Consider the following 17,522-nt stretch of genomic DNA (forward strand, 5'->3'; position numbering starts at 1 on the left):
AGAAGTAGCAAGGATCATCCCCATCAAGGGTCTCTCCCTTTGAACAGAATTCAGAAAGGCACAGGCAGATGAGAAGCAGCAAGGAGCCCATATAAAGCGTCTCTTGGAAGGCAGAATTTTATAAGAATCATATAGGAATTTTACTGGAAGTTTGTTTAATTTGACAGGATTTTATAAGAGTCATAATCATGTAAGAATTTTATTGAAATTAGTTTAGGAAAAAAAAATCCCAAATTCCAAAGAGGCCTGTATCAGTCTGGAAACAAAGTGGCGCGTACATTACATGGACTCTTTTTTTTTTTTTTTTGATCGGTACATTACATGGACTCAGCATGGCTTTCAGGAGTTGCCTCACCGTCACCACAGCATTATATATGCACACTTATTCCGCTGCCACACTGCCGCTAGCAGCACAACCCGCAACAGAAAAACAGGCGGCCTGCAATCGTCTAGCGGGCCGGGATAAGTGGGCTTACGGGCAGGCCCGCGTCCCTTGCAAGTTGCAACTTGCAACCATACTCTGCCTTGTCTTCGGCACCGCGTGCGCACAACTCCCCACCCACCGACGACTGGGCCGACCGTCTCCGCCGCCGCCGCCCTACTTCGGCACCTTCGCCGGCGACGAGCACCACCAGTAACGCCCTTCCCTTCCTGCTGGGCGAAGCCGTGCGCCCAAACCTTAACGTAGCAGGACGCTCAGCACGAGCTGGAGATGGAGATGGAGGTGGCCAAGTATTCGCGGGGGCAGGGTGCTGACTTGAAGGTAATCCCCATTATTGTGCTCTTGCAAACAAGCTGCAAGTGTTAATCATTCTATTCTACTTTAGGATGAATATGATGCTGGCCAGCTATGCTATTGTTCTTGAGACTGCACATTGACTAGTTTGATTTTGGAATGGCTTTGTAGGCGCTGCGGGACAAGAAGTTGAAAGGGCAGCTCAGTGTGAAAGAGAAGCTATATGGCCAATCTGCAAAAGCGGCTGCAAAGGCAGAAAAGGTCACCTCTCTTTCCATTGCATTGTTGTGGATTTAGATTGCAAAATATGCAATTGGTGTCTCACTAGAAACCTTAGGTGTAACTGTGAACATTATGCGGGTGGAACAAGAGAATCTGATATTAAAAACCTGTGATTGGTTATTGTATATGTATGCTATTGTACCCCACAATTGATGTTTAGCTGTTTTCTTCAAGGGAATCCAGTTTGGATGAACTGACGAAGTGAGTATTCACACATACAGGGCTAGCATTTAGCATTATATGAGTCTCTGAAAGCCTGAAACATTACTGGCAAAAAAGACAAAGCCTCAGGAAGATCTGTATGTAGGTTTTTGTTGGGGTACATATTGGCTTGCTAAAAGTACTATTGCTGAGATGAAAAGACTTGCTTTTGAGCAGAGCTTTGTTATTTTAGATCAGCTTCTAGGTCTTCCTCTGAGCAGAACTTGGACATCAACGCGGTCTCTAATATAACACTTTGACTAGCAATATCTATAAAAGTATATTATCTTAAACAGAGATATACGTTATGAAAGTAGTATTCCTAATAAAGCTAGTAATACCAATCTAGTCATGTCAATCTATTTAAATATTTTACTCCCTCCGTTCCCAGGGACGGACCTACAGGGTATGCAGGGTGGGCCACCGCATACCCTAGGGTCCGCCAGTCATAGAGTTAGGTAGAAATTTTCAATGTAAAAAAAAAATTGCATAAGAAATTTTTTTGGTTTATCGAATTGTATAAGAATTTTTTTTGCTGCGCATACCCAGAGGTAAAAACCTAGGTCCGTCACTGTCCGTTCCAAATTACAAGACGTTTTGGCTTTTCTAGATACATTTCTTTTACTGGTATTTAGACAGTGTATATCTAAGTGCATAGCAAAAGCTATGTATAAATGCCAAAACATCTTATAATTTAGATTTAGAATTGAGGGAGTAGATATTGATAGTTGAAGAATAAAAAAGTTTAACTTAAAGATAAACCTAGATGGACTTATTTTTGTGATAAGAGGAAGTAGCAATTTGTGAAACGGGATGCCTAGCTTTTTGAAGACAGTATGAGGGGCTCTCTTGGATAACTTAAATATGTTGATCTTTTAGATTTCTTAGTTTGATTTACTTTTCTCATGACCTTCGTTCTTGATGGTTATACTCTCTAATTAGCTGTTGTTAATTTTCTTCTTTAATGAAATAACGCGCAGCTCTCCTGCCCATTTGAGGAAAAAAAAAGCTGTTGTTAATTTCAAAGATTGGTCCTTGCCTGATTTCTGTTTCTCCGTTTTGCAGTGGCTTATGCCTAATGATGGAGGTATTTTAGAGCCTGGCCATTTGGAGAGGACATATAGAGTTTCACAAGAGGATATATTGACGGAGGTGGATCTTTTGAGTTCAAGAAAACCATTTGATATGATCTTACCTGGTAAATCTTTTAGTCAATGTTAGTGCTCTAAGAATTTTTGTCAACATAACTTGTCTGTCGCTCTTACCTAAACCAGCTGTTTAACTGATAATAACAACCTTGTTGATACTTTAGAGTATAAAATATCTCAAAACTTGCCCTTTTTGCTGATATTTATAGTTTTATACCTGACACTGTAACGAATCCCTCATGCATGTCCAGTGCCAATTTTGATTGATCCAGAAATCTGCATATTCAATTTTGTTAGCCTACCTTACTATTAACTTTACTGAATATATGATTACTGGCTACTATGGGGTCTGACTTTCTATTGTGCAGTACTTGGTCCTTATAATATAGGATACACATCAAATGGCCGCTACATGCTAGTAGGTGGACGAAAAGGCCACCTTGCAATGATGGATATGTTGCATATGGATCTTATCAAGGAGTTTGAGGTAAGTTCTTTTACTATTGAAGCATTTCCCTCCACACGGGTTTTACTTCACATACCCTTGTTTATGCCATGTTCTAATTCTGCAATTTTTTACAATAATATTATTTTAAGAAAATTGCAAAACTGGATAGTAAATAAATAGTAAATTTTAAAAATTGTAGATCTAGTAGCATGTCGGCTTTTGGGCAACCAACAGGCGAGTTATCGGCCCTTCACAGTCCGATACATGCATATCGGCCTTCCAATTGCCTAAGAAGACTCCATGTCAGCTATCGGCCTGGTGGACTTGTCGGCCCTACAATTGCCGATAGGACTTATCAGCATCCTAATTGCTGATTAGATCTCTTCCTTTTTTTTTCTTGTTGATTCAGAACAAAAAAACTTGGGATCTCTAAAAATCATGTAATTTTTTATTTGGATAATAAAAATCAAGGAGGATCCATTTTCTTGGATCTGGTATCATAGCTTTTATATTTTTAAAATTTTTAAATTAAAATTATTTCTGGAAGGTAATTAGTATTTTGTCATGTAATTTTGTAGCATACGTGCTTTGTTATGGAACTTTTTCATTTAATTTAGTATTTGCCATCTAATGGTGAGCATTTGTTTTGTTAAGGAACTTTGAAGTTCACCTGAACACATATACTGGGAAATTGAATGACAAAAATACTAATTTTCAAACCTTGGATTTGGATTATTTTTCTTTTCATATTTTTGGAAACCATTTTAGAGCCAAACATTTTAACAAAAAACTCAAATGTAGGATTTCGGGAAGAGATTTTAATTCAAAACTAAAAATGGTATGATGCCATATCTTAGAAAAATGGATGATGTTTGATTTTAAATTTTATCATCTATTTGGAAAATTACATGATTTTTGGAGGCCCCCCTAGGTCCTTTATTTTGATCTATAAGAAAGAATTAAAGGGAAACTGAGTGTATGTAGCATTTTGGGAAGAATTTTAATCTCAAAACTACAAATGTTTCGATGCAATCTTAGCAAAATGGATCGTGCTTGAGCATCTATTTGGAAAATTACATGATGTTTGGAGGTCCTTAGGTCCTTCATTTTGGATCCATAAGAGAAGACAGAAGTAAAGGGAAACTGAATTTACATACCATGTGGCAACTAGAGAGCCAATAGGCGCTGTCGGCACATGGATTACCTGTAGGTCCTGTCGGCCCATGTATTGTCAATAGGAGTCTGCTCCAGGCTGACTGTCGGCCCATGGATCGCCGATAGGAGTTGCTCTAGGCTGACAGGCTGATTAGAATGACTAGTTGGCTGCTGCGTAGGCCTATTGGCAATTGGAGAACCGATAGGCAGCCTATTGTCCTCTTCACTGCTGACAGGCTGCTAGTTTTGCAATTTCATAAAAGTAGCACCCAGTTCTACAAATATTCATTAAAACAGTATTATTTATGAAAAAATCCTAGTTCTGCTAGACTGGATTTGTTTTCTGTAAGTATAGGAACTGGATGCTAGAGAAGCCTAAAATCATAATGAGTGGTAGGAGTGAAAGATAAAATTATGCTAGAAATGGCTACTTTTTTTGGCTATCCTCATTGATGAATGACGAGGAAGATGACGAGTAAATTGCACCAAGGCATATACATAAGAACTTGTGAGATGGTTGCAACCAGATCAAGGATCTTGAAAGTTACTCAAATTTGTCGGAGCTTCTTTATGCCATCGTCTACATGACAAAACCAGACATGCTGGCCTAACTTGCACACAGTATTCTAAAAAAACAGAATTAAGCACTCACCTAGGCGTGCTTAAATGCAAGGCGGAACCCTGATGCAGCACCTAAGCCCCAGGTGTCAGATTAAATTCAGCCTAGCAGGTAAGTGGCATGGAAGCAGGGAAAATCGAGAGCATGGCAGGCTGGCACGAGCACAGGTGGGCAAGCGGGAGCGTGTGAGATAAGAAATGTGGTAGCACACAGAAGTGCAGGCAGGTTGATCAGGGGAAGAGAGGGGCTTAGGCTACTCATGTGCCAAAGTTCTTGCGCTGCAGTCGTCGAGGTCGCATATCTTCTTGTGTCGCTACCGACTGTGAGAGGAATCTCGATCTTGAGCTTCTTATTTCGCCGCCAGCACAGTACAGCCCCCCACCCCCACCCCATGCATGCCCTCCCTGGCGCATGCTATCACAAGGGCAGGCCACCCGAGGTCAGTGATGCAAGACCTTACAGTATGCGTATTGTGGCTGGCAGTGCGGTGCAAGCATGTGGTGCTGAGAAGATGAAAGAGCTGCAGCACTGGAGGGCAATGTGTGTGCGCGAGAGACGGGAGAAGAATAGGATGGGCTTGGGCCACTCATGTTTTCTGGGCCAAGGGATACTACTGCTGGCCTGCTGGGTCTATTGTTATCAAGGATGGATTAAATCTGTGATGTAGCGATGCACTCAAGCACATCCTGGCAAAAAGAAGAAAGAAACCACTTAATTCATTTTAATCTCCACTTAGGCACCCTAGGTGCTAGGCTGCGGCCTGGTGCCTGCCTAATGCCCTTTGGAACCTTGTTCGCACAGATGGGGCTGGGATGTCACTGATCCAGAGGTGCGTCATTAGTGTGTGGGGTTCTTTTCATCCCATTGATTTCCAAATATCCCTAGACAGTGGCACCTCTGGGATGAGGGAGGGAGGGGAATGGGCGGATATTGAAGCTGAGTCATATGTTAATCAAGGGTTTGGTTGCAAAAATTATGTTGGTCAAGCTCCCCTTTGCCACACAGGTAGCTTAGTGAGCTCCAAGTTATTCGATCATGTCTGTTAGGGTAGCATGAACACACTTTTAAAACATTACGTGGCAACTTTAAACGACTATCAAGATGCAAGTTCTACGTTAAATGCAATTAGTAACTTACACTGATTTTTTTTTCAATTTCATATGCTTTGAATGGTGGCAGCTACATGTGAACCAAGTTTGATTATTGTAGTCCAGGCTTGTCATTTTCGTAGAACAGTAGGAGGCTATTCCTGTCGTTTCCTTTGTGTTTACTAAGATGACCTCCATTATTTTGAACAATGTTCGGTGGCCGTGCACTAATGCTGATGCATATTTTAATTTCTGTCGAAATTTTCCAGCATCCATTTTTGGTGTGCTTCATGGATAATACGTTTTATCTGATTTGGTTTTAATTTCTTTAGGTGAGGGAAACTGTTCGTGATGTGACATTCTTACACAATGAGCAGTTGTATGCAGTCGCTCAAAACAAGTAATTTTTTTACTTTGCTGGAACTGTCTACTATGTCATCATTGCTCATGTATTAACTGTTGGCCTGAAAATATGAAATAAAGGAATATTAAATTCACAGAAATCGCTGTTCAGGGTCTCAAATGAGAACATATACCAAATTGTTGTGAAATCTGGTCATAAAATTATTTCCGAATGGTTTGCTGCATGTTCCTCTTAGAAATATCCTGAAGTCATATTATTTCATGCAACATTCATTTTTGTGAACAATAAACCTATTTCTGGGCAGCTCAATGAACTACTTGTACATAATCTGAATCTTGATCATGTGAGGTAGGAGCAACTGAGAATTGCCATTTGAGCTCCGAGCTCTGTCTGATCTGGATTGCTTGTCTGAATTGTTCATCATTGCTTTACTGAGCCATTGAATTATTCTATATTTGAAATGTTTGTACTAGGTTAGATAAAGCAAAATTGTATATGCTTTTAGTTGATGCTTTACTGTTCTAGGCAGTTGATTATTGCTGTTGGTCTCTGTTTCCTGTCTACTATTAACAGTCCATAGTTACTCATGAAACATTTTTCAAACAGGTACCCCTACATCTATAATCGACATGGTACAGAAATTCACTGTCTGAAGGTAAGCACGATGGCAATATCTTTTTGGTGAATATAGGAGTTGTTGATATTTCTGTGATGATATTACTGTTCAATGTTGTTTTCACATGCTTATAGGAAAATTATAGAAGAAAATATTCAATAATAGAATCATATTCTCTTATTTGCATTCATGAAAACTGCACTGTATGTCAAACTGAAAGAGGATCTCAGCTACATGTGACTATGTGAGTCTCGATAACATTGGTATTTTCCAAGAACACATACCTTACAGTTCCGTTGGCTAATTTTCCTGCAATATTGAAAATAAAATTTTACGTACTTTATACAATAAATTAGCACATATTCCCTCCGTTCCAAATTGTAAGTCGTTTTAGTTTTTCTATATACATAGATTTTACTACGTACCTAGATATACATTATATATCTAGATTGTTGTGAAAGCTATGTATCTAGAAAAGCCAGAACGACTTACAATTTGAAACAGAGGGAGTACTTCACAGTTCAGTCATCAAATGCCCTGCATCCAGGAGATCATCTGTCACTTAATCAATTCAGTACCTTTTTTATTTTCCTTTTAAATCCCATGGGCCTTCAAATGAACTTATTAGACAGAATTTCTTTGGAATATAATACTGTGAGCTGATGAGCACTGTAACAGTTTAGCAACATAGATTTTGAGAGATACTCCCTCCGTCCCACATTATTTGCACGTCTAGGATCGGGCACGCTAACCAAGGTCTATGCAAAATTACAAAAATGCCCCTGTAAATATCAGCCCCCTTCCTCCCGTGACCCGTCCCACCACACGGTCACACTACTCCCTCGCGCTCTCGCCCAGCTTTCTTTTTTCTCTGGCCGGCGGCGGCGCGTCGGCTCCGGCCCCCTGACCACCATGGGGGCGTCGAGGCCGCCTGCCACCATCGACGTCGGGCCTCACCTCCGTCTTCCATGCCGACGAGGACGAGCTCTTTCCGCCCGCGTTGCCGTGGCAGCCGGGACGGGGCTCCATCGACCGGAGCTGAGCCCGTGTGGCGGCGTTGCGAGGTCCAGCCACCGCGCGACGGCTGCGCGGAACCCATGCACAGTGCCGGCCTGGCGAGGTCCAGCTGCTGCTCCTGTGCGATGGCGGCACGAAACTCCTGCGTGGTGACGGCGTGGCGTGGCCCAGCCTCTGCGCGACAGCGTAGCAGAGCTCACCCGTGGTGGTGGCGTCTCCACGCGACGCCGCCGCATCCTGTGCCTCCACGCGTGGGCCGGGGTTGCGCTGCCAACCACGCGCGAAGGAGGAGGACTAGATGGGGACTGGGGAGGAGCTGCGGGAGAGGAGCTCTGTATGAGGTGGTGATTCGGATTGGATTTGCGGTCGCAGGTGCGGCGAGCCGGCGACGACGACGCATAACCAAAGTGAGCATCGGTGCGGAACGTGCGAGGGAAACGAGTGGACGGGAGCTTCTGGAGCCTCCCACGTTTTTCTTTTCTTTTTTTTCACAAGTTGTTTTGATATTTTCTTGGGCCCACACACAACTAAACTTGTGGCTGGTAACGCCTCTGCACTGCGACACGTACAGAACAGTAGATGCGGTACTCTATGGATGCATGATAATTTGGGACAAAATTCAAATGGCAGATGTGTAAATATTATGGGACGGAGGGAGTATGTATCAGTCTCAGCCTGTCCTCAATGCATAGACGTGTTATCATCCTAAACTCAGTGAAGATGTTTTCTTTTGTGAGTGTGATCGCTTCTATGTTGGCAGGAACATGGAAAAGCATTGAAACTCCAATTTCTGTCTAAGCAATTCCTCTTGGCATCGATAAACAGCTTTGGGCAGCTCCACTACCAAGATGTGAGCACTGGTGAAATGGTTGCAAATTATAGGACAGGTCTGGGCCGTACCGATGTAATGCGGGCCAATCCTTACAATGCTGTCATTGGGCTTGGGCATGCTGGTGGCAAAGTTACCATGTGGAAACCAACCAGTGTGAAACCCCTTGTTACCATGCTGTGTCATCATGGCCCAGTGACTGCTGTTGCATTTGACAGGGGCGGCAATCTTATGTCAACAGCAGGTGTTGACAGGAAGATAAAGATCTGGGACCTGAGGAAGTATGAGGTTGTGCATTCTTACCCGGCGCATGCTCAGTCCTTGGATTTTAGCCAGAAGGGGCTGTTAGCCTGCAGCAATGGATCTCAGGTAGAGATATACAGGGATTTTGGTGGGCATGATTATAAGCTTTACATGAAGCACAAAATAATGAAGGGCTATCAGGTTGGGAAGGTTTTGTTCCGCCCCTACGAAGATATTCTGGGGATTGGGCACTCGATGGGCTTTTCTTCCATCCTTGTTCCAGGATCTGGTGAGCCGAACTTTGATACCTTTGTTGACAATCCCATGGAAACTACCAAGCAGAAACGTGAGAAGGAGGTGCATGCTCTCCTTGATAAACTCCCGCCAGAGACTATCATGCTCAACCCAAACATGATAGCCACTGTAAGAGCTCCAAAGAAGAAAGAGAAGAAGACCAAGAAGGAGATTGAGGAAGAGATGGAAGATGCCATTGAGGCCGCCAAGAACATTGAGCGCAAGAAGAAGACCAAGGGTAGGAGCAAACCGAGCAAGTGGGCCAAGAAGAAAGAGGAAGATGTTCTCAAAGCCAAGAGGCCCTTCCTGGAGCGATCCGATAAGATCGATGGACGACCTGACAAGAAGCAGCGGATAGGCGAAGAGGTCGAACTCCCAAAAGCCTTGCAGCGGTTTGCCAAGAAACCAGAGTCATAATCGTCGTTAACACAGAGTTGGGATTTCACATTGGTTTGTTATGCATGGCTAGTGAGCCTTTAGGATTTAGCTGTCCAGTATGTAAAATTCCCGCGTGAGGATATGATGCTCAGAAGAATGCGCCGAAATTTTGTTCTGAAGGTATTCCAGTGAGTATGGCCGTGTCAGCTTTCTTCTTCTTCTTCTTTCTTTTTTTTCTTTTCTTTTACTCTTTGGTTCTTTTAGAGTTTATTACCTTTTTCATTCAGATGAAGTAGATAATTCCTAGGTTTATTATGGATCATCTAAGGTACTCTTTGTGGTCAAGTAGATAATTCCTAGTCCGGACTGCCTCGAGGACTGCTGCCTGGGCTGCTAGCATTGTCCTTGTCGTCGCATTGTCATCATCGGTGTTGTTGTCATCGTCGTCATCACCAGGGTCACTAGGGGGAGACGACTGTGAGCGAGCAGACGCCGGCGTCGGCACTTCCAAGACAATGTCGCTCTTATTCCATAGCACGCGCATAGTAGCGCCGTTGAATCTGCTCCCCTCTTCAATGGGAATGTCGATTTCATCCTCATCAAATTCTGTGTTGGTCCACATCACGTCCACCCTAGCGTAGCCGGGCGGGATCGGCTTGCCACCGTGCTTTCGAATACATTCCTCTCTAGGTGCATGCAGTCGATGGCATACGGTGTATCTAGTGTTTTCCGGTACGACAGGTACTTGAAGAAAATCGACTTCTTGAAAGGAACGGCGACAGATGGTTCCTCCATCTTATCCCGCTTTCTCTTCCTTGTCGTTATCCCCTCTGGCTCTTTCTTCTTTCCGAACTCGACCTCCATGTAATTGACCATGTCAAATACCTTTTCCCCGTACCTAGTCCATTCCGGTTCATCAAGTTGTGGCTCGACCTGGTTGTCGAAGTATTTATTCATCGTATCCTTTCGGTACCTATGCTTCTTGACAAGGAATCGTCTGTTCCTCGTGTACACCATCTTGTTGGATCCCTTAAGGTAAGTGTAGCAGGTACTGTCGATGCAAACTACGCAGTCGATCTTCCCTTTGATCTGCCTCGACAGTGAAAAAAGACTAGGATAATCGATGATGGTCACAAAGATTATGGCTTTTAGAGTGAACTTCTTCCTTAGGGACGCATCCATCATCTCGACCCCTTTTTCCATAGTATCTTCATGTCCTCCATGAGCGGCTCCAGGAACACATCTATATCATTGCCGGGTTGCTTCGGTCCGGAAATAACCATGGTCAGCAGAAGGTACCTGCGCTTCTAACACAGCCAAGGAGGTAGGTTGTAGATATTGAGGATGATGGGGCAAGTGCTGTGCGAGCTCCTAAGGTCACCGAACGGGTTCGTCCCGTCTGTACTCAGCGCGAACCTAACGTTTCACGCCTCTTTGCCAAACTCTGAGAACGTGGCGTTGAAATCCTTCCACTGCTTGCCATCGGAAGGGTGCCGCAGCTTGCCATTGTCCTTCGTGCGATAACCAGATGCATGCCAGGACATCATCTTGGCATCCTCGGGGTTCCCGAATATAGCCCGTAGACGATCAATGACATGCAGGTACCACATCGACAGTGCAGGACTTTTCCTCTGCATGTAACCCTCTTCTTCCTCGTCCTAATGAGACGAGATCTGCTTCTTCTTGGCCCCCTTCTTCTTTGGCCCACCCAAGGCTCCATCGTCGTTCGCATCCACACAACAATCGGCGTTCCTCTTATATCGACTCGCGCCGCAATGCAGATAGCTCTCCAACTTCTCATACTGCTCACCCTGATAAAGGATACAGTGGTTAGGGCAGGCGTCGAACTTTCTAAGTTTCATTACCACTGGCCGGATCAGCTTCTTCGCCCGATAGGTATTGACGGGCACCTTGTTATCCTTTGGGTATGTGTCAGCAAGGATAAGAGCTCATTGAAGCTAGTGTCGGACCAGCCATGCCGAGCCTTCAACGTCAGCATCTAGAGGTTAAAACGCAGCGCCGTCCAATGCTTCGGACAGTCCTTATAGAGTGCGTCAATTGCCGCCTGCTTCATGTCTCTGAAATTTTTCAGCCACCTCGGGCTCCTAAACAGAATGTCATCTTCGTCGAGGCGGTTAACTATTTCCTCCAAAAGCTCTGCACCCTCTGGGTCCCTCACAATAGCCTCCTCATCAGCATCCCCACCACTGTCGTCGTCAACAGTCATGTCTTGGAATAAATCCTCTATCGTGATGTAATCACGAGCATTGTCATCACTGGCTGCTGCTGATGAGGAGGAGGAGGCGGGTTGTCGTCCTACATGGTCTACATTGACTGTTGTCGATGACGACGAGTTTCCTCCAGATGCACCGCCAGTCGCATCTACTTTTTCGTCATGAAAAGTCCAAAACGTGCAATCCTTGACGAAAATAAACCTGATCAAGTGAGATTGCACCTCGCTATCTAAGTGGTCTCTCATGTTCATACAGTGAGAACACAGACATATGGTTGTCGTTCGATTCAGACTCGCGGTGAACTTTTGCAGCCGCAATAAACTTCCTCACATGAACCAGGTATTGTGGTTCCATTCTCTTTATCCGGTACATCCATTCGGACCTGTTGTCCATACCTGCAAACCTTATTCCACAAAGCATATATTATTACAAATAAATAGCCACAGAGAAGAGAGAATAGATCTAGAGCTAAAGAAATAGCAATTTTCTCTCTCCTCCATGAAAACGTGAATCTAGATCTAGATCTAGAGCCCCAAATAATGAAGAAGAGCGACAAATGAGGTTTGGAGAGCATGTATCTACCTTTTCGGTGTCCTTCAACAAAACAAGAGCAAAATTTCTCCCCTGATTTTGCACAATTTTTAGGGTTTTACAGCTCAAAACCCTAAAAAATAGAAGAGGAGATGCGAGGAAGAAGAAAGGGGGCGACGGCTGGGTGCATTTATAGCTACAGCAATAATAGAGGCGGGCACTGTAAGAAAAACCGTCTCCGTTAATCAAATATTAACGGAGACGGTTGTTTTACAACGTCTGCCTCGGTTAAAGGCGGCCGCCTCGGTTAATAGCCATTAACCGAGGTGGTTGGGCAACGTTGACCGTCTCCATTAATATATTAATGGAGGCGATTGTTTTAAGCTGACCGTCACGGTTAATGGGTGATTAACCGAGGCGGTTATGTTGAGGTGACCGGCTCCGTTAATTATTAACCGAGGCGGCTGCTCGGGAGCCTTGCCTGGCTGGCAATAACGGAGGCGGTCAAAAGTGGTGCCCGCCTCCAATCAAAAAAGGGTGCCGCCACACAAAAGAAATTATGTAGTAGTGATCGCCTCTCTTCAGAAAGAAACACTGAATATTTGTTGCACACAACATAAGTAGTTCGTTTATCAAGCACCCTCAGAGTTCAGAAAAGCACAGGCAGAATCATCAAGGATCCCATCTAAAGGGTCTCATGGAACGCAGAATTTTATAAGTCGTATAGGAATTACACTGAAAAAGGGGGAAAAACGCATAATTCAGGAGGAAAAAGAAATCCCGAATTCGAAATATGCCTCAGCCAGTCTAGAAACAAGCGGCGTACATACGGATTCGGCATGGCTTTGCCTTACGGTCTTTTTCCCCCTCTCGTCCAACCAAACTGGTCATGTGCTGTTACTGAAAGCTGTTACTGAACGTAACAGCTATGATTCATTGATTCTGTCAGGATGCTACTCAGTGTATTGCAGATTGGGCCAAACAAATGACGAGTGGGCTGGACTGATCCTGTATCGGCCCAGGGCGGCTAGCCACGAGAGGCGCAGCATCACTTAAATTCTACGATTTTTTTATTTTTAACATTTTTTTAAAACATTTCCAAATTTAACACTATTTAATTTTTATTTTTAATCTAACACTTTTGGCTGTGCCTATTGTCATGGCGCGGCCAAACCATGCTGTCGTGCCATGCATGGCGGTGCGGCGGAGCTGGTGACGTGGCAGCGTCCCGGGCGCTAACCGATGACGTGGCGGGCTCTGCCGCACCGCAGATCTTGGCGCGGCACAGCCGCACCCCGCCCCATGGTGCGTCAAAGCCCATCAGAGGCCCACGGCCGTGGCCTCCTCCTCACTTTCTCTATCTTGCTTGCCCGTTCTCTGTCTCGCCCACCCGTGCCCAACACTGCCGCCAGCATCGCTGCCCGACCGCGCCGCCCCCTGCCGACGCGCTCACCCCCGCCCTTGCGACCTCCACTGCCGGCCGCGCCCCATCCCTCCTTCTCTCCCTATTCCCCTGCTCAGAAGGTGGAGGTCACGCCCTGGGTCGTCGGTGCCCCCTCCCTTCCTGTCTGACCATGTGTGCACCGCCGCCGGCGGCCCTCTCCGTCGCATTGTTTTCCTGAATCCATTGCGTCTCATTGTGTTTTGTGAATTTCAGGAAAACTTCTGGTGTTTCGTCGTTGTGGATCACAGAGCGCTTCGAGAACTTGCACCCACAAGCTGAAGAAGCTGAGATCGAGAGGTTCGCTAGAGTCTGGCTCTGGCACTTCCCTGGCACTTTCCTATTCCCCGATGCGTCGTGCAACACCATTAGCTGGATTTCCCTTGACATACTAAGCCAGCCGTGGGAGGACATAGCGTCGTACAGCTGGGGCAACGCGGTCCTGGCATGGACGTATCGACAGCTTTGCGTTGCATGCCGTCGCACCTCGCCGAACGCGAACCTAGGTGGTTGCTCCTACCTACTTCAGGGTTGGTGTTGGGAAAGATGGCCCGTTGGGAAGCCCCTTCTTCATGGTTTGCCTGTAAGTACTTCGGTTCCCTATTTACTTCGAAGGTGTTACATATGATGAAATTATGCTGGGCTAATTCATTTTCGTGTTTAATGCAGCAATGGAACCACCAGGATACACTACCTACTGCTATGTATATCTGGAAGCAAGCAGAGTTAGTTGAAGGGAATCCATGGCACAAGTATAGGAAGTACACGGACTTGCTCGATGTCCTGACACAGCACCAGGTTACGCTCTCTTTGGTTACATACGTGTGTGCTCTTGTTGGATCTACACTATATGACAAGCTAACTCAATTACGAAATGTTTAGGTCACTTGGTGTCCTTGGGATGCTATGGAGCTCCAGAACTATGTGAGTCCTGTCACTAGGCAAGAGTCCGACGAGTACCGCTGCAATGTTCCTCTTATTTTCTTTTATGTGGTCGAGATCCACTTGCCCATCAGGGTTTGCTGGCAGTTCAGAAGAATTTTAGGCTACCCACCGCTGCTTTACTCAACCAACCAAACATTTCACGGGTGCATTATCGATTCATAACAAAACTACAACTATGAGGTGTGTGTGCTAGAACTAACTATCGTTTTATTGTAGGTACGACCGCAGGAAGAGGTAAAGGAGAAGGATTGGCGCGTGGACCACTACGAGTTCATCCAGCTGTGGCAGACCAGGGAGCGGTGATCGGTCGATGCGGATCCGCCACATGACCAGCACACCTTCGACGAGTACCTTGGTGGCTTCACAGGACAGCGAGGACATATATCAAGCCCCCTACACTGAGGATGCAATTGACAATGACTCAGAGGAAGATGTCATTGAAGATGTGCTGCCACTAGGGAGGAGACACAACCAGAGAGAGCCCCGCTACAGAGATATGTGGTAAGATACTCGAATGCTACAATTTGTTATCCATTTGGTATTTAGTAAGTGTACTAAAACGGTCCAACCTCGTTTCTGTATGCAGGCCACACAATTGTTAAGGTTGTCCAATGAAGCGACGTTTCGACTTCATGAGTCTAGAGGGCAGGGGCCAGGCGTTCTACGTGCTTTTATGGAGGTACACATAAACTTGTCCATTATGAAAATGTTCGTTTAGTCTCAATGCGCTTGGGGAATAATTTTTCTTTGATGTATGTTGATGCAGAAAGTGAAGAAGAGCTACAGGAAGCTAGCTAAGAAATTGAGCTGCACGGATACTCCGTGGGAGGAACCCAACTACCCGTCATAGTCAGGTGGCACGACTTTGGCCTCTTTGAGGACACCAGCCGACTCTTCTGAGCCGATGACAGGTGCGACTTCCACTGTGCGTACACCACCCCACTATAGTGCTGGGAAGGGCCCTGCAGAAGAGGACGACGAGTACGATGCCGCCGCCCCGGGCTTCCATGTACACCACCACCAGCGAGACCCTTGGCAAGCGGATGAGATTGGCATGTCTCAGCTAGGTGGTGCCCTGCTTGGTACCCAAGGAGACGAACAGGTACTAACAAAGCTACATTTTTTTAATATGTAGCTTGTCTAAACTAACAATGCTAAAGATTGTAACTAATCTTGCTTGTCTTATACTTGCAGGGTACCAGTGACACGCAACAGTTCCGCCGACAGCCGCGCCAACACAACCGCACGGACGTTGGGTACACTCCTAATGTGTTGCCTACAAATCTGAATAGACAGAGGCGTCCGAGGGACCCGTTCACTCCTAGGACGTAGGGTCTAGGTAAGCATAGTCCATGTTCTTTTTTCAAGTTTCCTCAAATGCCAAACTTGTTGTCTTGCCTCCTTACTTACCCTGTTGACGATAATGTAGATAAACCTTGAACAAGGCCGCTCAAGATGTTGAAGGATCATCTCAGCAAAGACGTCCATCCTTGTTGACTTTGCCTTATTTTGGAGTTCATGTAGTACCCAAATTATGAACTTGTTGCACTTGTGGTTGGAGACTTCCGTACAAATTTGTAAACTTAATTAAGTCATGAACTTGTGCACTTGGTCGACTTAATTAAGTTCACGTTGAACTTATGTCGAACGAAGCTTATCATGCCGAACTTATGTAATCATGAACTTCATTCAGTCTTATGTAGCAATTTGTGAACTTGTGCTCTTGGTCAACTTATTTGTGAACTTGTGAAATTATTTGTGAACTTGTGCTCTTGGTCGAACAAATCTTATTTGCTTAAAATTCCTTCAAACATCGTCGATGCTGCATCCGTGGAGCCCGATGCTGGGCTTGGTTGCGCTGGAAACAGCGTCAGGCATTGCCGCGCTGTCGGGGACCTAATACCAGGGTACCCAATGAGTTAGGACTAATAACCATCGAACGTTGACGCTTCCAGTCAGACAAGAGCACTGCTACTCTTCTTGCCTGGGCGACGGAAGGTTGGTTCCACCTCGCCCGATGGCTAAGGGCTGGCTTCACCTCACCCGATGTCTGAGGGAGGGCTCCGCCTCGCCCGACCCCCGAGGATGGGCTCCGCCTCGCCCGACCCTCGAGGGTTGGCCTCTACCTCGCCCGACGGCTAGGGGCTGGCTCCGCCTCGCCCGATGTCTGAGGGCGGGCTCCATCGCGCCTGACCCACGAGGGCTAGCTCCGCCTCGCCCGATGTCCTAGGACGGGCTCCGCCTTGCCCGACGATCGCACCCTGCTCCTTCCTAATGATAAGCACAGGGTATGATAGGATATTCGAGTCAAACGCAGTACCGGGGACCATGCCCTGCACGCCTGTAGGAGGTACCATCAGTTTATGATGGGACAGGTGCTTTAGGCCCTTTCCGACGTAACAGTGCCTAAATAGTATTGTAGGCGCCGACTTTTGTCCATAGTGTAGTAGGCGCCGCCTTCAGTCCTCGGGCGCGGATACTAACACAGGCATACGATAGCCACTACAGTCCAAGATAGGAATCACCTCATCTACAGTGATGGGCGTATTGTCACTTCCCCTGTTACTCCCCGAGGGGTCACAGCTCGGCTCTCCGACATGCCACACCATCCGCCGGCATAGGATGGGATGCATCCACTTGCTAAAAAAGGCTAGGGCATGGCCTACGAGGATCAGCGAACACGCCACCTCTGACACGGCCTGCCGTGTTAAGCAAGGCAGGCACAGGGAAAAAGGAAGACCCGGCTCCCTCAAAGGACCTTCTATACCTTTGGCATTTTTCTCTTGCTCCCATTTGTAACCCCTGCTCCCCCCTTGGTCTATAAAAGGGAGGACAGGGCTCCCCACCAAGGGGACGGAGGCTGACAGATAAGTTCAACACACACATGATACTCCACACACGGTTGAGCAGCGACCAAGCTCTCAGCGACCTTTTCGATCATTCCATCAGAGAC

At 45.9% G+C, this 17,522-nt stretch overlaps 1 protein-coding gene across 2 annotated transcripts; it reads left to right on the plus strand.

Annotated features, from left to right (window-relative positions):
* The first annotated feature begins 15 nt into the window (after positions 1-15).
* On the plus strand, positions 16-16,263 carry LOC136521463 (probable U3 small nucleolar RNA-associated protein 7). 2 transcript variants are annotated; one of them, XR_010775556.1, is made up of 15 exons: positions 16-763; positions 908-997; positions 2,285-2,417; positions 2,736-2,854; positions 6,010-6,077; positions 6,648-6,696; positions 8,435-9,598; positions 13,841-14,207; positions 14,294-14,422; positions 14,507-14,712; positions 14,786-15,070; positions 15,156-15,248; positions 15,336-15,671; positions 15,764-15,908; positions 15,999-16,263. XR_010775556.1 is itself a non-coding variant. In XM_066515211.1 (7 exons), exons 1-7 carry the CDS (start codon positions 713-715, stop codon positions 9,455-9,457), a joined length of 1,533 nt encoding a protein of 510 aa, XP_066371308.1. In that variant the 5' UTR covers positions 16-712; the 3' UTR covers positions 9,458-9,820. The 2 variants fall into 2 exon arrangements, 1 of the variants encoding a protein (XP_066371308.1); XM_066515211.1 differs by lacking the exons at positions 13,841-14,207; positions 14,294-14,422; positions 14,507-14,712; ... (3 more) ...; positions 15,764-15,908; positions 15,999-16,263 and having other exon boundaries at positions 8,435-9,820.
* The last annotated feature ends 1,259 nt before the right edge of the window (positions 16,264-17,522 follow it).

The sequence above is a fragment of the Miscanthus floridulus genome, chromosome 18 (assembly GCF_019320115.1).
Source record: "Miscanthus floridulus cultivar M001 chromosome 18, ASM1932011v1, whole genome shotgun sequence".
NCBI classification, from domain to species: Eukaryota; Viridiplantae; Streptophyta; class Magnoliopsida; order Poales; family Poaceae; genus Miscanthus; species Miscanthus floridulus.